At 33.9% G+C, this 20,094-nt stretch overlaps 1 protein-coding gene across 7 annotated transcripts in view; it reads left to right on the top strand.

Moving 5' to 3' along the window:
- Positions 1 to 20,094, top strand: part of ATP8B (ATPase phospholipid transporting 8B) — a 568,064-nt gene that overhangs the window by 477,373 nt on the left and 70,597 nt on the right. For 6 of the 7 annotated variants that reach the window (XM_081734176.1, XM_081734178.1, XM_081734179.1 and 3 more), the window contains one exon: positions 1,252 to 1,447. In XM_081734176.1, the coding sequence (XP_081590302.1) occupies positions 1,252 to 1,447 (196 nt within the window). The remainder of the gene's footprint in view (positions 1 to 1,251; positions 1,448 to 20,094) is intronic. The other variant, XM_081734175.1, reaches the window with a different exon arrangement.

Raw genomic sequence — 20,094 nt, 5'->3', positions numbered from 1 at the left:
CATGGGAACAGTAAATTTAAAGCAGTAGATACCGATGTACAGAGCGACACAAATGTACGTTCATCGGGCACATCAAAGGAAATGTTCCAAGTGTCCACCACGGACAGCGGTGGATGCATAACAACGCCGGATCCTGGATTAGCGAACCCATTCGAAGATACCTGGGTCATGGGATTCATGGCGAACAGTTTTACAGGCGTTATGGATAACCTGTTCCTAGTCGTTGACATCGTTGATAGGAATAACATACCTCAGACTTTTCATTAGTTCCACAGATAAAAATCCAGTGGATTCAGATCCATACAGGTCCTTGTAATATTTCAATCTCATTTGAGTTCTTCAAATGAGACCACAAATCGAAAGCGTATAAAGTCATCTCTGCTATTGCCATAAGTTAAAATATGCTATACAAGAATCGGTTCGTATACGTATTATGTAGAATCCCTTCATTGTGTATCATAAAATGAGAGAAATAACTATGACATGTATTACTGACACTTACATACCCGTAAATGTATAAAGAGAAAAAAGTACTGCGAAAATGAAACTGGAACGCTATTCTACTACTCAATAAGTAACTTTATTGGCCAATGCAAGTGAAGTTATACCCTGTAGATGCATATGATGCAAGAAATATCGTTAAAAATGGTTTCATTAGTTAAAATAAAAGCTTGCTGCAAATTATACATTGCCATTCACTTAATATTAAAGGCACACACAGTTCAAAATAATAATAAATTCAAATCTTGTTAACTCATCCTTTGAAAAGTAGTCTTTTCTGTAGATTTAACCCAAATATTACCGTAATATTGTTTCTTTCAGATATTTATTAGAGGATTTTTGAATATAAAAAATGTGCTCAATTAATTGGTTACTGTTGACTGCGTACTTGATATTTTTTTCTAGTCTTAAAATACATAGTTTAATACAAATTGTATTTAACGTGATGTTAATAGAGTGATTTACGTCACAGTAGTTTCGAATTTGACTTCACCCAAAATAAGACTTTCTTTGTTAAGACACATCTCAATTGCTTTAAATAATTTATATACTGAAAAGTCCTATATTAATCAGGAGAGCAGCTAAAGTTTCTATTCACAGCTTTAAAATGATGATCAGGTATTTTCGAGAAAATTTAAATTCAGTATGAAAATTAGTTTATAGGAGATACTTCCTTATCATGTATTTCAATGTAAGATGTTAAATTTACTATGAAACAGAATTGAGAGAACATAATGTTATTATTTTCAGAGACTGCAATAAATATAGGATACTCATGTCAGTTACTGACGGATGAAATGGTGGACATCTTTATAGTAGATGCAAACACGTACGACGAAGTGGAGACGCAGTTGACGAAGTACAGGGAGTCAATTCGTAGCGTAACGAACCACCAGCAAGGTCCCACCGCTGTCAGCATAGTCACCTTCAGGTGGGAGGACGAAAGGTAGAGAAGAAGAGCTACATGTTAAAAACATCAACCAATGGGGGAAGCATTCACGATTACTCTGCTTTTGTCTCGGTCCCTCTGCAAAACATTGTAGTTCTTCTCTCTCTTACTTGTTTTCTTTCCTTCTTTTTGCGTAGAAATAAGCATGGTAGTTGTTTAGGTACATATATATTTTTCCATCCTTAAGGTGATGGATTATCTGCTTTAAAATCTGAATATACTGGACATGCCAAGTGTAGTGTAATGACTCCATCTTGTTTGCTTGCAGGTTAAGAGTTTTGCGTATGTCATTGTGATCATCTTCGCTTTATGTATTATGTGCATGATTTCAATAAAGCTTTCAGGGCTTGTTGACTGTTTCTCTGAAGCGCGTTCGGAATGCCAGTTGGATTCTCATTCTGCAAAGCTTTATAATATCTATCTAGGTATTACATTCTATTTGGAACGTTTACTTCTTATTCATAAGAGTTAACTGACATATTTGTAAATGTAGGGGGTGGGAAGGTAGTGGTTATTAATTCGGTATTGAAAAAAGAAACTCGAAATAGAGAATAGACTTAGATTTAAAACAGGGGTGATTGATTTAAATGAAATTATTTTTTTCTTTATTCTATAATTTAAATCAAATTTATTCTTAAAATAGAAATAAAAGACCCCTGGGACACTAATCTAATGTAAATCTAAAAGTCGCATTTCAATCTGTATAATGGTAGGCTGTTAATAATGAAAGTTTAAACAAATTATATTGTTTTGTAAATTACAGTTAATAGAAAAAGAATTTTGACAATGTACTGATTTAATGACTTCATATTGTACAGGAGACTTAGAGGTGAAAACTTGAGTCCATCTAACATGCAATATTCACAGTTTTAGTTTAGAATTGTACATATCATGTAATATATACCATAGCCTGTTTACCGTAACTACAACGTTTACATATGTAAAATAGGCTAAACCGTTGAAATGAATGTTTGCACTTAGTACCTATTTCAAACAGTGTTTCTATTATGTCGCTTCGATTAAAATCCTTATAGGAAGGGTCAAAATTTATGTAAAGAGTAGTGTGTCTCATGAGCTTCTCAAGTTGGAAAATGGAACTTGAGGATATACTCCTTATTAATTGATAATAATTAAACACATTTTTAAAAACTTCGGCGTCTAAGGGAAAAGGCAAAAATTTCTAATGATTTTCCTTCATATTGAAATCCACGTTGTATGTCATCATGGGAATACCGCTTGGATCGAGACGATTTTTATTATGTTATTTTCACTAAAATGCGTAGCCTAAAAGGTTTAAAGTGTATTCAAAAACTACTGTCTCACTCACTTGTACCTCATGTTTGGAAGATGAAACGTCACATATAACTTTCATAAATAAATGTCCACGTGATCCTGTGTTTTTTTAAAAAAAATCCATTTCTAAGAAGGGAGGAAATTTCTATTATTCACGATGTATAGAAATACCATGGATGTTGTCTATTTCGTCATCACAGGAAAACTGGTTAACCCTTTGCAATGAATTTTTGAGCAATACACAGTAGCACTTTGGCCGGATTGTTATCTTGTCACTTTCACCAAGCTACATATTCAAAGGGGAATATTATGTAAAAATTATGTATCTTACCAGCCCGTGAAGTTAAGCAGGTGGAACTTCGTATATAAAATTCTGATTGAAAATAGGTAGACATATATCCCAGGGATCTCGAAAATTCTGCCTCTAAAGGAGGAACATTTATATATTATAATTTCCTACTTTTATTCATAAAATGACGAAAGTGAGACACGGTTAAACCATTTAAAATGTTTTTTTAAACATAGTTCTCCTGGGTCTTTATCATTACTTTTACACTTAGATTGAAATGCGTATTTTAAGGGAGTGAGGTAATTTTTCGAAAGCAATGATAACCGCCCTGTTCGAAAGAATTTTTGAAGATAGCACTTGGGTCGAGTAGGGTTTGCAATTTTTATTTCGATTCAAATACGCTTCCTAAGGGATTGAAATATACCTTTCATATATTTGCATATTCTTCTCGTGCTAAGAGCGGGTATTTTAGCTAGTTGTTAATACTGTGAATAGGATTTTTTTTTTTTTAATCGAAAAGGAAAAGCCATTTGTAATTAGGAACACCTTATCACTAAAAGATCTTACGTATTATAGTATTATTTTGCCCTAAACAACTCATGCAGATATACAAATTTATCTGGAATAATTTTACAATTTTAAAGCAAAATATGCTGATGTTCATTATGATAAAGCTGTGGCGAAAAGAATATGAAAAATTGTATTCAATTTATATATATAAACTTCTGAAATAAGATAGATACTTGCTGTGCAATGCAATGCAAATCTTTTGCAGTTTGCAAAATGGTAGCGTAAGCGTATTCTGCATGTGTATATTTTACTTTGGGTTTTTACTAATTAAAATGCTTTAAAAAATTATATATGTACTAAGATTATCATGGTTCTCTTCCTTCCGTCCAATTATTGTGAAGTTAATTCTGAGAATCATTGTGATCACCCACTCTTGTATGTTGAAAGTATAGTGATATACTGTTACTGAGTAACTATCACATGTGAGAAACACTTGTAAAAATTAAAAGACAATAAATACCAGTAACCCCCGACTTGGTTTTTATTCAAACATCACATAATTAAAGAAACTTGAAGCTTCCGTAGTTTATCAGTTAAAAAAGGAATAACACTTTAATTACATTCTCTTTTGATAAAATAAAATATGATTACTTAAATGAGCAAAAAAATTATTCAAATAAAAAATCATGTACATTGGGAGTTTTACAGATAAATATCAATATTTAAGTCAGCATATAGAAATAATAAAACAAAAAATCATTTAGACTTCATGAATATGTTGAATGTAATTTTATTTTTCTATTTACCAGGATATTAACTTTTTTTTAAAAAAAAAAATGGAAGATATCATTTGCTATTTTGTATCCAGATATAAGAAATTCTGTGGTTGTGAGAGAAATATAATCAAGTTCCCCAATAAACCTGTATAATTGACCTGCACTTATGCTACATAAGAATAAATACAAAGAGTGAAAGTACGGTCAACAACTCATAGTGGACCTTTGAAAAACATTGATTTTTTCGTGATTCAATACGTACCTGTATATATTATTAGGATTGTGTAGGAAGTAGCACGTTAGACATGAGATCTGTTGTCTAATCATTGTTACTAAAATACAGGTTTTTCAATTTTTAAGTGAAACCAATTTTGGATGGAAAAATCTCTAGTGCTTATGCAATTCAACTGTTGATAGTTTCTGCAATTGTAGTTTCAAATGTATTCCTTTCATTGAAGTATTTAAATAGTTCCTTGGAAGTCACTGCGAAAGCTTCTTGTGAGGGGTTTCATTAAGTTTTCTCAAATAGTCACTAAGATTTTCCGATCATGATTGAATGAGAATTCAACTGGTAATTATGACTTCTTATTTTAAGTAATTGCAGTCATTTCCAAATAAAGGAAATCAATTAGAAATATTATATATATATATGTATTAGTAGATGTAAGACACTTTACCACTGTGCTTATAACTAGTTATAGTCAGTAAGTAACGCAACTCTGTATTATTTACTTTATCTCAGTTTATACGTTGAATAAAACTCAGCTTAGTTTTGATTGTTGAAAATGAAGTGTTTCATGTTGGAACACCCGAGAAAGCTGTTTTACTTATATAGTTTACTTATTCAGACATTTACCCTATCTAGACTCAAAAATTGATTGTTATAAACGTAATGGGATAAAGCAGTAGGATTAAGCTTTAAAAAAAAAAAAAAAAAAAAAAAAAAAAAAAAAAAAAAAAAAAAAAAAAAAAGTTATAGAAGTACAATAATGACAATTAATGTGGTCTTTCACACTGAGCCTTCATTAATGTTCATTTTTTTTTTCTTTACATTATGCAGAGATGCTTAATAAATTTTAACTAACGACCTTATTAATTTTTAAATGTTAGTGTTACGTTTTAATACTTGGGTTTAATTGAAAATCTGAACCACCAATGAAACTTTTTTTCGTTCAATTCTTTCTATGGGTAATACAAAAACTTTATAAAGAAAAATGACTAGTACAACTTCAATGAACATGATTGTACACTTCTCCAAAATCGAGCATGTAATTTGTTTTCTAAATTAATGTAAATTTTCATTTAACTACAGCTTAAAGAAAAGAAAAAATGTCACTGACAATAACTATTTGTTAGGTAAATGCCACCGAATTTTATTTGTTTATTTTTAACTTGCTAGTGTTTAAATGCAGTAAATTCATCCTCAGTATCCTACCACCTGCCGAAAGATTTATCCACTTGTTCCTAGACAGAGTTGTGAAAAACCCATTAAAAAAAAAAAGCCCAGTGGGTTTTATTGGGTAATATTGGGTTTTATTAAATTTTGTACGTATATTTAAAGCCATATTCTCACTTAATATACCATTTAAGCATATATGTTCTACTGTACACACGGAACTATGGAATTCCCTTGTGAGACTACGGTAGTTCACGTCTGGCGCGGGTTCCTAGTTCGATCCCAGCTCCCGCCAAGTGCGTTTTGTGGTGGACAAACATCGTGTGCATGGGTTTCTCGGGCTGGTTTCGTCATGCCACCATTATTATCAATATAATCACAATCTCCCTTAACCCCTTCAGGACCATAAGGTTTCTAGGCTATAAAAATTTGTGTTTTTGAGTAATATAGGCGAAATGTAACGTGTTAGTTAAAAAATCAACACCGTAAGTTCACCGCACCAATAGTTACCTAGTTATGGCCTGGAACAAATATGTCTCTATGGACGATAAAGGATAGTTTTTAAAATAATGAAGCATAAGTCGTTCTTCTTTTCATAAGTATTTTAAAAGTTTTATTATTATCAATTTACGGAATGTTAGCGGTACAAGTTTTATTTATACAAATAAGTGTTGCTCTTATACTTAAAAAATGCATAAGTAAGTGTTAAATTAATGGCTGGTAACAATGTTATTACATAGGAATATATGGATTTTCAGTATTCGTTCAACTGGTGACCTACCGGGCTATATCTATAACAAGAACCTAAACTAATGTTACAAATATTCTTGCAGCCCTTTAGGTTATTTTAGGTTATTGTTATAGATATAGTCCGGAAAGTCACCAGTTAGACGAATACTGAGAATCCATACATTTCTACCAGTTCAAAGAATACCAAATCTTCTTATTAGAAATGAATAAAAGATGGTTTTTAAAATAAATAGGAATAGCAGTACTCACGCGAAAGATGATGCACAAGCTTTCGATCCACTTGGACCACTCTCAAGCAACGGAGAGAGAGAGAAGGTGTATAGATCACTCATATAGATCGAAATATAGAAATATATATCACTCATATCCATAGGCAATATTTGATGCACTAAATGTGTTCTAAATTTGTACACTTTCGTCTTTAAGAATGATAAGCATCGAAACAATTCCGCGATGATGTGTAGCATAAATGAACAACACACGTGTCACACATATTGTCACTCCTATTTTCAATCTTGTCCTTTGCACATTGTGCACACCTTTTCCTTTTTGACACTTTTACCATCCTCTGATCTGGACTTGGAGCTGGTAACATATTCCTACTGCTTCGTATTGGACCTGTTGGAAGACTTCGGTTCGTGTTTGTGTAATTTCCAATGAGAAATTTTGCTATGATCTGTGTATTTTTAGCGGAGAAATTTCGTTGTACTTAGGCTCCGTGTTCCCTTTTAGTAGCGTGTAAATGCAGTGAACGTTGTTCACTGATATATCAAGCAAATCAAAAAAGATTTCTCAAGTAGTACTTCACCTTGGATTTTCTGTTGACTTCGTAGGCAACCTTTTTCTGATCCATCAGATCAACACTACCCATATAGTTGTTATCCTCAGAGACTATTTCAGGGCTCAAAGACTTGTATTTTTTTCTGCACTTGTTCTTTGTTTTCTGATTGCTATTGTTACCTCATTGGAATGCAAAAAGTTTGAAAGCAGAGCCACAGAATTATCATCCATCCATTTAAGACATGTTATTCCATCTGGTGACAAGTGACTTTCCCCTCATTCCATGTCCTTGGCCTCCTTTAGAGATTTCGGCATATACTTTCTGTCAGTCCGCACAAATATATGTTTCTTTTGTGCATTCACTTGAAGCAAATGAGAATTGAAAAAAATGTCTATGTAGATCTCACAGTATAAATTCTCAATAAGTTTCAATAGCATCATGACTACACTATCTTCTAGTCCACAGTCCGGGCCGGTTTTCTTCCCCGTGTACATTTCAAATTGGTATAAGTAACCAGTGTTTGAGTCACATCTGCACCACATCTTGAAACCCCATTTTATAGGTTTGCTCTTTATGTACGGCTTCATTACATTGTGCCCTTTGAACTTGAACGTGTTCATGTATGGATTGTTGCTTGCTTGGGTTTCTTGCATACTGAAAGCAGCGATTGAAATGGTTGATCACAGGTCGTATCTTAAATGCTCTGTCATAATCTGAGTCAGTTCTAGAAAGCATCTCCTCATTATTTGTAAAATGCAATGCATTCCTGATAATTCGAAACGTCTTAGAGGCATCACATTTGTTATGTATGTCACTTCAAGGCCAGGATCAGTAGACCAATAATCTCTCAACAACGGAACAACATGGTAGCTCATCAAATTCATTCCCAAGAACACACGCATTCTTCCAATTAATTTGGTAAGGAATGCCCTTTCGCTTCATACATACCTCAGTCTGTTCTACAATAAGTGCAACCAAACCATTAAAATCACAAGTTTTTTCGAACACATCTGCAGGATCCAGCTCAACATTACAATCAACATTTATATTTACGTTTCCATAATCATAATCAATAGAATTCTTCCGATACACTGAAAATCCGCATATCAATGAAAGTGTAGTAAGCTAGTCTATTTCTGGCATGAATTTTAACCCCTTTTTCCCTTAGGAAGGTTACCTTCCCCTTCCCTTACACCCTTTAAGAAAAGTTACATAATAATATCCCAGCTTGCGGTAGGTACTAAATATCTTCTAAAACTCATTTCAAACTGTTCAAGCATTTCCCGTGACACGAAAACAGACAACATCGCTTTCAATGTGAACAAAGGAATCATGGAAAATCACCCCCTCCCCCTTAAAACGAAAATTTTCAGAAACACACAACACACCAGCTTATTTTAAATGAAAAAATTTACCTAACTTGGCGAGCTCGTGATATATATATATATATATATATATATATATATATATATATATATTAACATGAATTTTGAACTTCATCTACTCCTTCTTCTAGGACGCGCCCTTGAATCAAAGTAATATAAAAATCCCAGCCCAGGGTAGGAACTGACTGCTTCTTTATGTTCAAAACTTCATTTCAAACTGCTTAACCGTTTCCCCGTGTGATGCGATCAGAAACAACAGGTAAAATCGCTTTCAAATTGTAGAAAATGCTTCCCTTTCCCACTTGAAATGGAAACTCAAAAGTACTGGAACACGAGTCCACTTACTTTTCGTGGGAAGTTTACATAAAAAATGTCATCTTCCTAACTTGACAGAATCGAGAGATACTAAGCTTTTTGCATAGATTTTGACCATCCGCTCCCCCCATTTTAATCAAAGTAACCTGATTAAACACCTAGTTCGAAGTACGTGATAGCTGCTTCCAATAATTCATTCCAAACCGTTTAACCGTTTTCCCGTGTTGCGCGCACAAACAAAATTCTTTTCATTTTTATATAATAGATTACAGTTGAACAGTATTACAGCGAATTTGATCGAGCGCAAATAAAATTCATTTTGAATGATTCCCAAACCTTTTTTGTTTTCAATAGTGTTCTGTTCTGGTTGTAAATACATATATTATGCCAATTTTGAATCTAGGCATACAGTAAGAAGTACGATTAAAATAAAGTAATTATAATCATACTAGCAGCGTTCACCCCGCTTCGCTGCGGTCACCCCGGAACGCAATAAACTTTGTTACTTAGATAATTTTTTACTTTTTCGCTTTCAAGTGATATGATAAAAACCATAGAAGATTGCAGTAAATGTTAACATTATATCGCCTGTCATTTATGTTAACCCGCCCCGCTTCGCTGCGGTCACCCCCGAACGCAATAAACTTTGTTACTTAGATAATTTTTACTTTTTCGCTTTCAAGTGATATGATAAAAACCATTATAACGCCTGTCATTTTATGTTAACCCGCCGAGTGACACGGTCATGCGGGTTGCATATACATACGTTATTTTTATACCTATGATGAACTAACAAAGGATTTGTACGTAATGGACACCTGAATGGTCAATTATCTCAAGACACTGGTAATTGAAAATTAAAGTGATATGATAAAAACCATCTAGGGTCCAAATCCTAATAACCCCCCAAAAATAAAAGAAATTGGTTCAGCCGTATTAGCGTGATGAGCGGACAAAGGATTTGTACGTTCTCTTTTATATATATAGATTACGATTAATATTTCAATCCAAGTTTTGAAGTGTATTTTTTGAGATGGGCTTTTTTTCAGGTTTTATTGTGGGTTTGTATGTGGGTTTTACCCAGTGAAACCCACTGGGGAATTTTGGGCTGGGGAAAGTTCCAACAACCCTGTTCCTAGAGGACATATTGAAATGTAAAGTTCTGTGTTACGATAGGTGGGTAATATTTCAGAAGGAAAGAAAAAATTCATTTCACCTTTGGTATCAAATGCAAAGCGGGACTATTGTTCCTGGAGCAACGAAGTCAGAAATGAGGGAGTTATATCTTTTTCACGATCTCTGTCTTAATAGTTGTTTTGTTTGTTTATTTGATTGATTATATTATTTCTTCGAACTTATTTTTGATTTATACTTTTAAAATTGTTATTTTATTTGTTTATTACTAATTTTGTGGGGAACATTTGTCACCCATAACTTCATAATTAGGAATGATTTTTCCTTAGCAGGTAGTGCTCCTAATAGGTGGTGTGTGAGCGCAGATTTCTTCTGTTGTTTTCACGGACATACACATGGATGTTATTTGTATACGAATCACCGTGTCTGATCTCAAGTTCGTTTATATAACACCCTTGAGCGCTTATGTAAGAAAAAATTGCGATCTTGAAACCCATTAATGCTTCCTTATTTTAAGTTGATGATTTATTATACTCGTGTCGGGTTTAAGAATTTCCACTGCCTATCATGAGACAAGAGTAAAAGCCCGCTGAATTTGAAAGATATTTGATAATATGTGAAGATGAACGAGAAATTGAATCAGTAAAAGACAAAATTACCTCGCTTAGTTACTTGTTTAAATTTTACTCCACCAACTCTTCATCCTAGATCTTATTCCATCTTATTTTTAATTTTTCCACATCCACTCATACTTTATCCTGTCATCTTTTACTTTGTCTTCTTCGTGGCAGTTTAATGGAACTTCAGTAACAAATTAAAAATCAGAGTATGACAAGTGGTTGTATAAACGTTATTTCTTATTTATACACTCTATTTTCACCTGAATTTTAACTGTTGTGAAGAAGAAAGAAAATTAATAATGACACTGGAGTTACAGAACTAAAATGTATAGAAAGAAAGAAAAGAAAATGCAAAATCCAGGGAGACTGGAACCACAGTAAACTTAAAATCTCCGAAACTGGAAAATAATAAATATTGTCATGCTTTAATTCGATTATCTATTCAGGCAAGTTATTTATTCGCAATATGCTAAAGCTAATCTCCGAGGAATTTACTCTATACGATATAAAAAAATATTTTTACATTTTTCAGTGTTTCCTGTGGTTTTCCAAAATAAATAGAAATGAAATTTCTACTTTTATGCCCCATAGTTATGCCGTATAAGCCAAAAGAGGCAGATGGTTAATGAAAAGGAATGGTTGTGGATTGAGAATGTAGGAGGGAACAAGAGGATCTCGAGAAAACCCGCGGACACGATATTGCTGATCACAAATTCTCATGACTTGGGGTAGAACCAGAAACTTCTCGCACTCAACCGCTGAGTCACCATACCCTACATTTTTTTATTTTTTTTATTTTTATTTTTTTTAAATAAAATCTTATTTTGTATAATCAACAGAGATAAAATTTTCCGGAATTGAAATGAAAGATGGAGTATTTCAGACTTCAAGGTCTGAAGTAGTAGAATGTTTCTTTAGCTTAATATTTCTTTCAACTTGTTGACATATTATATACTTAATGGATTTAGAAGAGAAATTACACTTGCAAATTTATTTTGGAGGAGTGTACACATTGTAGAATGGCTTTTTCGGTGTGTTTCTACAACGAATGGAAAATGAAATCACAGATAAATTTGTTTATACTGTTGATTAAATATTTATATATAACCTTTGTGTTAATGATTATATTTATAATCAAAGTTAATCACATTGTGTGTATGTATAGTATATGAGATTTTGATTTTTTTAAAAATAAGTTTAGAACAAGAATATTTAGAGTTAAAATACTTCATTTTCTTGCTGTCATCTATATACGAGTTTTAAATTTATATTAAAAATATACACTAAGTACTACAGAGTTGCAGAAACTTTAGGACTTAAATTTAATTAAATTAAAATATTATGAATTTAATAAACAATTTGCAGGTAGTATACTAAGAAGTGGCATACGCTAGTAAAATAATAGTTCTTTTCACCAGACACGTTCTTTTGCAGCTTGCTTATGTGTAGGGCCAGGTTCACCTAACATCAAAGATTTCACTGCATTATTTTCTCATGTTGTAAAGCTCATATTTTGTTGGTTCACAAAAGTGCACGCTATCTCGTAATCAGTATCAGTTGATAGCATTGTCTCGGACAAGAATAGATTAAAATATCTGCTTGACATACGAAATTTGGACGAACAACTGATCTTCCACAAAAATTAAAACTATTATTCGTTTATTTCGCTGTCTTGAAGGGATGATAAAATTTCATTTTGTTCATACCCACAATAGAATACAGTTTAGTAACATAGCATTTCGTAACATACAAGTTTATGTTCTGAAACAGCTTTGTCATATCCTACATTATACCCAGTACATAGAGCGTTGTAACAATCTAACGCGTCTATCTTCATATTATTAGCGATATCAGGAAAATGTCGGTGTACTGTCTGAATTAGTCACTCCTTTCTTCCGTTGCTTTTGTAAATGTTAGCTGCAGGCACACCGAGGTGTGCCATATAGTTAGAACAGAGTGAACAAAAGGAAATTGTTGTAAACTAAATCAACAATAAATATCAAAATACCGGTAATCGTGTGAAATTTCATTTCTGTTTGAAAGTTATCTGCGTGAAATATTGCTTGAGCTATTTTTCGTTACTGCCTTATGTATACATTAGTGAGCAAAAGTTCTAGCATGTTTTCTGAGAACTGATAAATACCATTCTGTACTTTAAACTTTTGCATCTAAGCTAAATGTTAAAAACACATACTTAATAGAGCTTGAGAACGTAAGTGGACTATTTGAAACTAATGAAATGACTGATCTTATTTGTTTTCCAGTGTTTGAAATTCGCAATAATTTCAACTGCTTTTTCGCCAGGTTAAAGTGAGAACGGGTTAAGGAATCCCAATATTTCTCATTTCTTAGCATAAAGTGGATGAACTTTATACAAAAGTAATATTATTTTGATTTATTTTTTAAAGATTTAAAATCGTATTGTTAAACTAACTTATTCTTGTTACTTTTTACATAAATATAGCAGAAAAAGAAATGAACGTTTTGATGTGGCTTCTTTCGAAATTGTTTCTTTCAATGGAAGTCTTAAAACGAATTAACCTGGCAGTCATAAGAAAGAAAAAATCTGAAAATCGTAAACTAAGAACTGTTTTTCACCTTGACCAAAAAATATGATTTTTGCATGTTACCGTTATGCAATCTTGTTTAGAAAAGTTGTTTGGCATATTTTTACAATTTTTGGCCCATTTTTTGCTTTAATCCTTAACTAGAATTTAAAAATAGCTAAATTTTGAAAGCTAGAAATATTCTTTTGTTTCAAAAAGATGGACATACTAGATCTCTTACCACTTGGGTGCATAATTTTCTGTCTAGATGCAGAACTGACCAATAGTATCTACTTGTTTTGAAGTGTGTCGTGCAGTATGTGAGAAACCACAGGCTAAATGCGTAAGAAAGAAAGAATAGGGAGGGGGGGGGGGGGGAACTGCAATATTTCAAAATCAACTGTCAAATAGTTGGCGATCCGATGTATATGTGTACCCCCTTATCAAATCTTGAGAGTAGTAAGTGTGATCAGTGTAATTCAGAGAAGTTGGTAATGCTAAATCCCAGTTTTTCATTATCGCTAAAATATTTCTAAATTTTGCTAAATTATGGACCCTAAATTTTGTTTCTTTCCTTTCTGTATCAGTTGTTTGTATTACTTATACAATTATCTGCTTCTACTTGTTCAACGTTGAAATAAAATACTATTCACTCTTATTTTCAGCACGTGAATGGAGATGTGACTAAAGATACTGAAACTCTGTTAAGTAATATTATTATTGCGGATTGCATGTTTCAGTTCTGGCTCTACTAACAAGCATTAACTATGTATACCAAAGTCCATTTCGTTATTCTCGAAGTGTTTCTAGCATGAAAACAAGTACACTCTTAATCCGAAACGAGATACCACATTTTCAACATGTAGACAAGTAGCTTAAGAAAAGTCACGCTGGGCATAATATGCTTCATTTTGAGTAGAAATATCTGCACAGTCACTGCAGAGAGACCTTACTTTAACTATAAATCGATAGTTAACTGTTTGCTATAACGTAAAATGTAAAATATGAAAAACTAAGCTGAAAATAAATCAGTAATTAAGAACACAGTCTTTCTTGAGACAGGTAGTCTACTTCGTTAACTTACTTTATTCTGCTTGCAAACTCAAAAAATATGTTTTTAAAAATGTTGATAAGAGAGAGAGGTTCGGAAACTGCAGTGTTACAAAAATATTTCAAACATCGTACGCGCACGTACTTTAAGTGAAAAATCCAAAATGTGTATTTCCAAGTAATGAAATTTTTAGCACACTGTGTCTTCACTGTACATAATTTTATGTTGTGGAAGTTACATTGAAAATTAGTTTACTACTACTACTACTACTACTACTACTACTACTACTACTACTACTACTACTACTACTACTACTACTACTACTACTACTACTACTACTACTACTACTACTACTACTACTACTACTACTACTACTACTACTACTACTACTACTACTACTACTACTACTACTACTACTACTACTACTACTACTACTACTACTACTACTACTACTACTACTACTACTACTACTACTACTACTACTACTACTACTACTACTACTACTACTACTACTACTACTACTACTACTACTACTACTACTACTACTACTACTACTACTACTACTACTACTACTACTACTACTACTACTACTACTACTACTACTACTACTACTACTACTACTACTACTACTACTACTACTACTACTACTACTACTACTAATAATAATAATAATAATAATAAAAAGAATCTTCCTTGGTATCAGAATTCCTATATAGAAACGATCTCTAAATTTAATAATTTTAATTATTGTTTGTCAGTCAAGTTTTAATTATTGTTTACCAAGATATACAATTAGACTGTAGGAGTGATAACATAAGTGTGTAAAACTTCACTACGTTCAGATTTTCAATAGCACAATGTGTTTGCCTAATATTTAATCATTATATAGATTTGTATTTAAGCATGTATTTAAATATTGGATTAAATTAATGCATATTGGAGCTACTAAGGTAATCACATAAAGAAGCAAAGCATAGTTCCTTGTAAACAATCTTAAATTGAAATACCGAAACTTCTGATAAGTAGTAATTTCGAATTTCTCATTTTGAAGTTTCGATTCACAGACTAAATTGTACTTACAGTGAGACATAAGTCTTGCAAAATCTCCCATAAGCCAAACAGCAGGCGAGTTTATACGCGGTGATCGATCTTAAGTACAAGATCAAACTGGACCAAGTAATAGTGCGAAATGTGGACTATTTACCATGGAGGCGGCCAGTCCATCAGTATCTTCAGTCAGTTTTTAATACCAGTGACGATGAGTGCTCAACAGCGTGTGATAAGTCAATTATTAATTGTATGAATTCGAACTTAGGCATAACGCTGCGTCTGCAAACCAATTTGTCATGCGAAAAGGGAAAGTCAGTGAACCACAAGGGAAAGTCAGTGAACCACAACAGAGCAACCCATTGGTTCCAGAAATTTCGTGTTGGTTGTGCAAATGTCGAAGACTAGCCAAAGTTTGACCGACACCATTGAGGAAGATCCATCCACCAACACACTGCGATTGTCAAAGCAATTCGGCATGTCCCAGTTCACTGTAGTTCGTTACCTTCACGAACTCGGAAAAAGCATTAGAAGGTATCCCATTGAGCCATATGAGTTAACACCAGCTCAGGCCCAGAGGAGAATAGATGTGTGCCGACAACTGTTGAGAAGTCCGCGAGATATGCATTTTCCGAAACTGATTGTCACATGCGACGAAAAGTGTGCGCTTTTCCGTTATCCGAATGTACAAAAAAAGTGGTTAAGAAAAAGCTAACTTTCAGAACCGATTCTCAAACGGCCATTTCGAGCATAAAGTTGTACTTTGTTGGTGGAACTATGAGGGGATAATTCATTTCGAGTTTGGTTCTGACTCTCGTAGCATCAATGCCAACCTATATTCTGAACAGTTGGAGTGAATGTGTGCTGCATCTACGCCAAAATATACTGCAGTCGTAAACCGAAAGCGCGTCATGTTGGAAGGATAACACAAAACCCACTAGGCTTGAAAAGCGCAGCAAAGAACTCAGAATCTTAGTGACATTGAACTGATGCCACACCCATCATATAGTCCTGACCTTGTCCATTAGAATTACTACTTGTTTTGGTACATGGTGCACTTCCTGAAATCGCAATGCTGTACCAACCAGCAGGAAGTTGAAATAACAGTTGCTGATTTCTTTGCCTCTAAGATCAAGGCGTGATATCGATGTGGAATCGAGGAACTGACAGGAAGGTGGCTGTAGAGAGTCCAACACGAGATGCTTTGAATGTGAACCTCTTTCATTGTTCTGTACCAAAATATTGCTAGACTTATGATTTATCCTTGTACAATGAAGCAATATTGCAGCATTAAATAGCAGTAAAACTTCTTAATTATGCTATTTAAACCTATAAACAAATGAGTAAATATGATGCGTTTTATTTACTTTTCATGTTAGCTTCTATTTTACATTTTACGTTATCAGCGTGAGAGTCCCTTTATATATATATATATATATATATATATATATATATATATATATATATATATATATAATAATTCCACTGTAGACATGTTGCACCAGTTACGTAATTGAATTTGGGACTCAAGCAGAGCTGTCATTCGTTGCTGTAGCGTTGAACGCTTCCATCCATTCTTTTCCTAGACAAATGACGAGATATACATGTATATATTTTTATACTTGTAGGTAATGATGATTCGTAGGTAGAACAACTGCGTTATAAGAATAGTTAAACATTATTACAGTATATCTTCTTGTAAAGCAAATTCAGGAATTGTATTCGAGATGTATGTTATTCCTGGTGGTTGTTTCATTTTAGGTACGACGTCATAAGCGATAAACGTTACGTATGTATCCAGCTATCCACTTTTGGCGCATATAAATAATGTATGTACATACATACAAAAATACCCATGGAGTCCCTAACCATTTCTGGGAAGGAGCACTTGAATTCAAATGAAGTGTTTATAATATCAAAGAAGACACACCGTAAGTCAAAGAAATCACAACAGTTTGACGTGACCGCCCTCTATATCCAAGCAGAGTTTTCTCCGCGGTGCACCCGAACACACGCTGCAACATTGCTGGGGTAATTGTACGCACTTACGCCGAAATGCGTTCACGCAGGTGCGCCAAATGCCTAATCTTCATCCTTGTGCACATGACTCTGATGTGACCCTATATAAAGAAGTCCAAAGATCTGGCGAGCTTGCTACCCAGAACTGTGGTCAGCCTCGTCCTATCCAACGTCCTGGGAACGTCTCGTTGAGGTAATCACGCACAATGTTTGCTAAGTGCGGTGGGGCATCGTTTTGTTGAAACAGCACCGAATCCAGAATACTGTCGGCAAACAATTAAGGCTGCAGGAATTGCTGAAGCATGTCCTGATACGATGTTGACGTGATTGTTGCTTCAGCAAAGAAAAGAATGGACCTTAAGTTCGCTGTTAGGTGATGCCTAACCACACATTCACCTTGAGACCATTACGTCGCAATTCCATGACGATGTTTGTTCTTCAGCCCATACTGTGGTCTTGTATCGATTGATGAGAGCACGTGTTTGAATGGTAGCCTCGTCACTGAACAGGACATATACTAACAATTTGCATTGTTTGCTGCCTCAGTTAAGTCTTAGCACATAGCCTTGCGTGCCGCATAATCCTCAGGTTCAAGATGATGGAGCACCTGGGTGTAATAAACCTTTTTCTTGAGTACGAAGCGCAAGGTTTGCCACACAGCGGACTTTGGGATGCTGTGTCTCCAGACTGAGACGACGTGTCGACGCTTTTGGGCTCTGCTCGATCGCCTGTCGTATGGACTCCAGTTTCCTGGAACGTCGGAGACCACCCAGAACGTTTCTTGTCACGAATACTCCCAGCTCGCAGGAACTTGCTGACCAAATATCAATGATTATTCCTGTTGGGGCTTCTCTATGATAACGTCGGAGAAACCATTCTTGGTCCTCAGGAAAGGGTAGTCCGTTAAGCCTCCACCTTACAATGTCGGTTCGTTGTTCTAGGGTCAACATTTTTAAAGTTACCTGCAATAAAGAGAGAAACATAACCATATTGAAGATTCACCTTACGATGTCTTTTCGTTGTTGTTACATCTTTCAGATACCTACACCAGAGAGACAAAGATTAGTGTTTCCCCAGAAATTTTTAGGACTTCTCATGACTCTGTATGTGTTTACGTCATTTATATATTTAACAAATAATTTTGTACTCTGCAAATTATATTTTGTTTCTGTCACGAAACATATAAGCAATGAATTTGAAGGCTTATTTTGTAATATGGGGTCGGGAAGGTAAAGTGGAGTAAAAACTTGCTACATTAATTTTCTGTTACAAATAATGAATCACAGTTATATAGGTAAATAGTATTGGCTCTGAACACGAATTCATACTAACCGTTGCCAGACCGCTCAGGTATTTGTTGTGTTTGCGTATAAATCATTGTGTATATGTCACCTGAGGGATGTACACATTCTAAGTGTATAAAATTTGAATGAAATAAATCATTGCAATTTGGCGACTAGGAGCTGTCACATCAAGAAAATATCTGATATTCTAAATTCGGTACGTGTTGAGTTATAATAATAGTTCGAAATCTTAAACAGATAAATAAAATAGCAATATTAAAGTCCAAAGGTAAACAACGATTTCTATAATTTTTAACGTGATGTGCAAAATAAATCTTGAAACTCATTTATTTATTTTCGATCTATCGTGAAGTAGATCGTCATTAAAATTGTCCTGCATGTATTTCAGATTATGCCAACTAGTTGTACATTTTATTGACGATAGATAGTAATACCAATTTGAGGCAATTTGTTTTGCATCCAATTAGTGTTTCTGCCTTGGATATTGGGAATCATTAATTTCCAGTGAAAGCATACGTTGTTCGCATTACACGTCTTCTATACTCTCAATGATGGAAAGAAACATAAAATTATAATTACACAAATCAAGAGAACTTCATATTTTACAGAATAATGACTGTTTCCTGTTCTTGTTTACTAGTAGTTTAGTCCGGAAGTATTGTCCACGTTTTGTATATTCCTGTTTCTTCCTTCTTTTCTGATGCAACAGAAGTTGGAAGTACAAGTCACAAGAAACATTGTTGACTTTTTTTCAAATTTACAATATTCGTAACTCTAGCTTTGTATTGTGTTCACTCTTCCTTTTTATTTTCCCCTTCTGCATAAGGTGTGTTCCCGTCTTTTGTTTGATTTTTTTTAATATAGTAAGTAAAAACTAGACAGATGACTTGATTTGATTAAATTCAAATATTGCATTCTATTTTGTGACCAATCAAAATATTAGATTAATGTATTATTATTAAAGGTTTTTCCTTTTTCTTCTGGCCATTCACCATCAATGAGTAACTGTTCCTTCCTCCACGAGGTGGGGCTGAAAACGCCGTCATCAGTAAGTCGAGGTGTGCTAATATCTCGAAGTAGGGCTCTATGGTGGCTAAACAAGGACTCTTCCGTCTTCTCTGCTCTCAAGCTTCATAACTTATAGGTACGATCGTGAGGTCTTCAGTAATTATATATCCTCTGGTAGATGGAGAAGCTGTTTATATATATATATATATATATATATATATATATATATATATATATATATATATATATATATATATATATATATATATATATATATATATAAACACTTCATACAGGACACGTAAGTTTGGCCCTCCACTGTACAATATGTGGAGAGCCAAACCCTCCACTGTTGCGGTTGCCGATCGTATTTTGTTTTCAATGTGTCATGAGGACCTTCCTCTTCCGTCAGCAGTAACC

Source organism: Thermobia domestica, chromosome 12 (assembly GCF_964235325.1).
Source record: "Thermobia domestica chromosome 12, izTheDome1.hap1.1, whole genome shotgun sequence".
NCBI classification, from domain to species: domain Eukaryota; kingdom Metazoa; phylum Arthropoda; class Insecta; order Zygentoma; family Lepismatidae; genus Thermobia; species Thermobia domestica.
The sequence above is the reverse complement of the archived record's forward strand: the minus strand, read 5'-3'. Positions and strand labels throughout refer to the sequence as shown.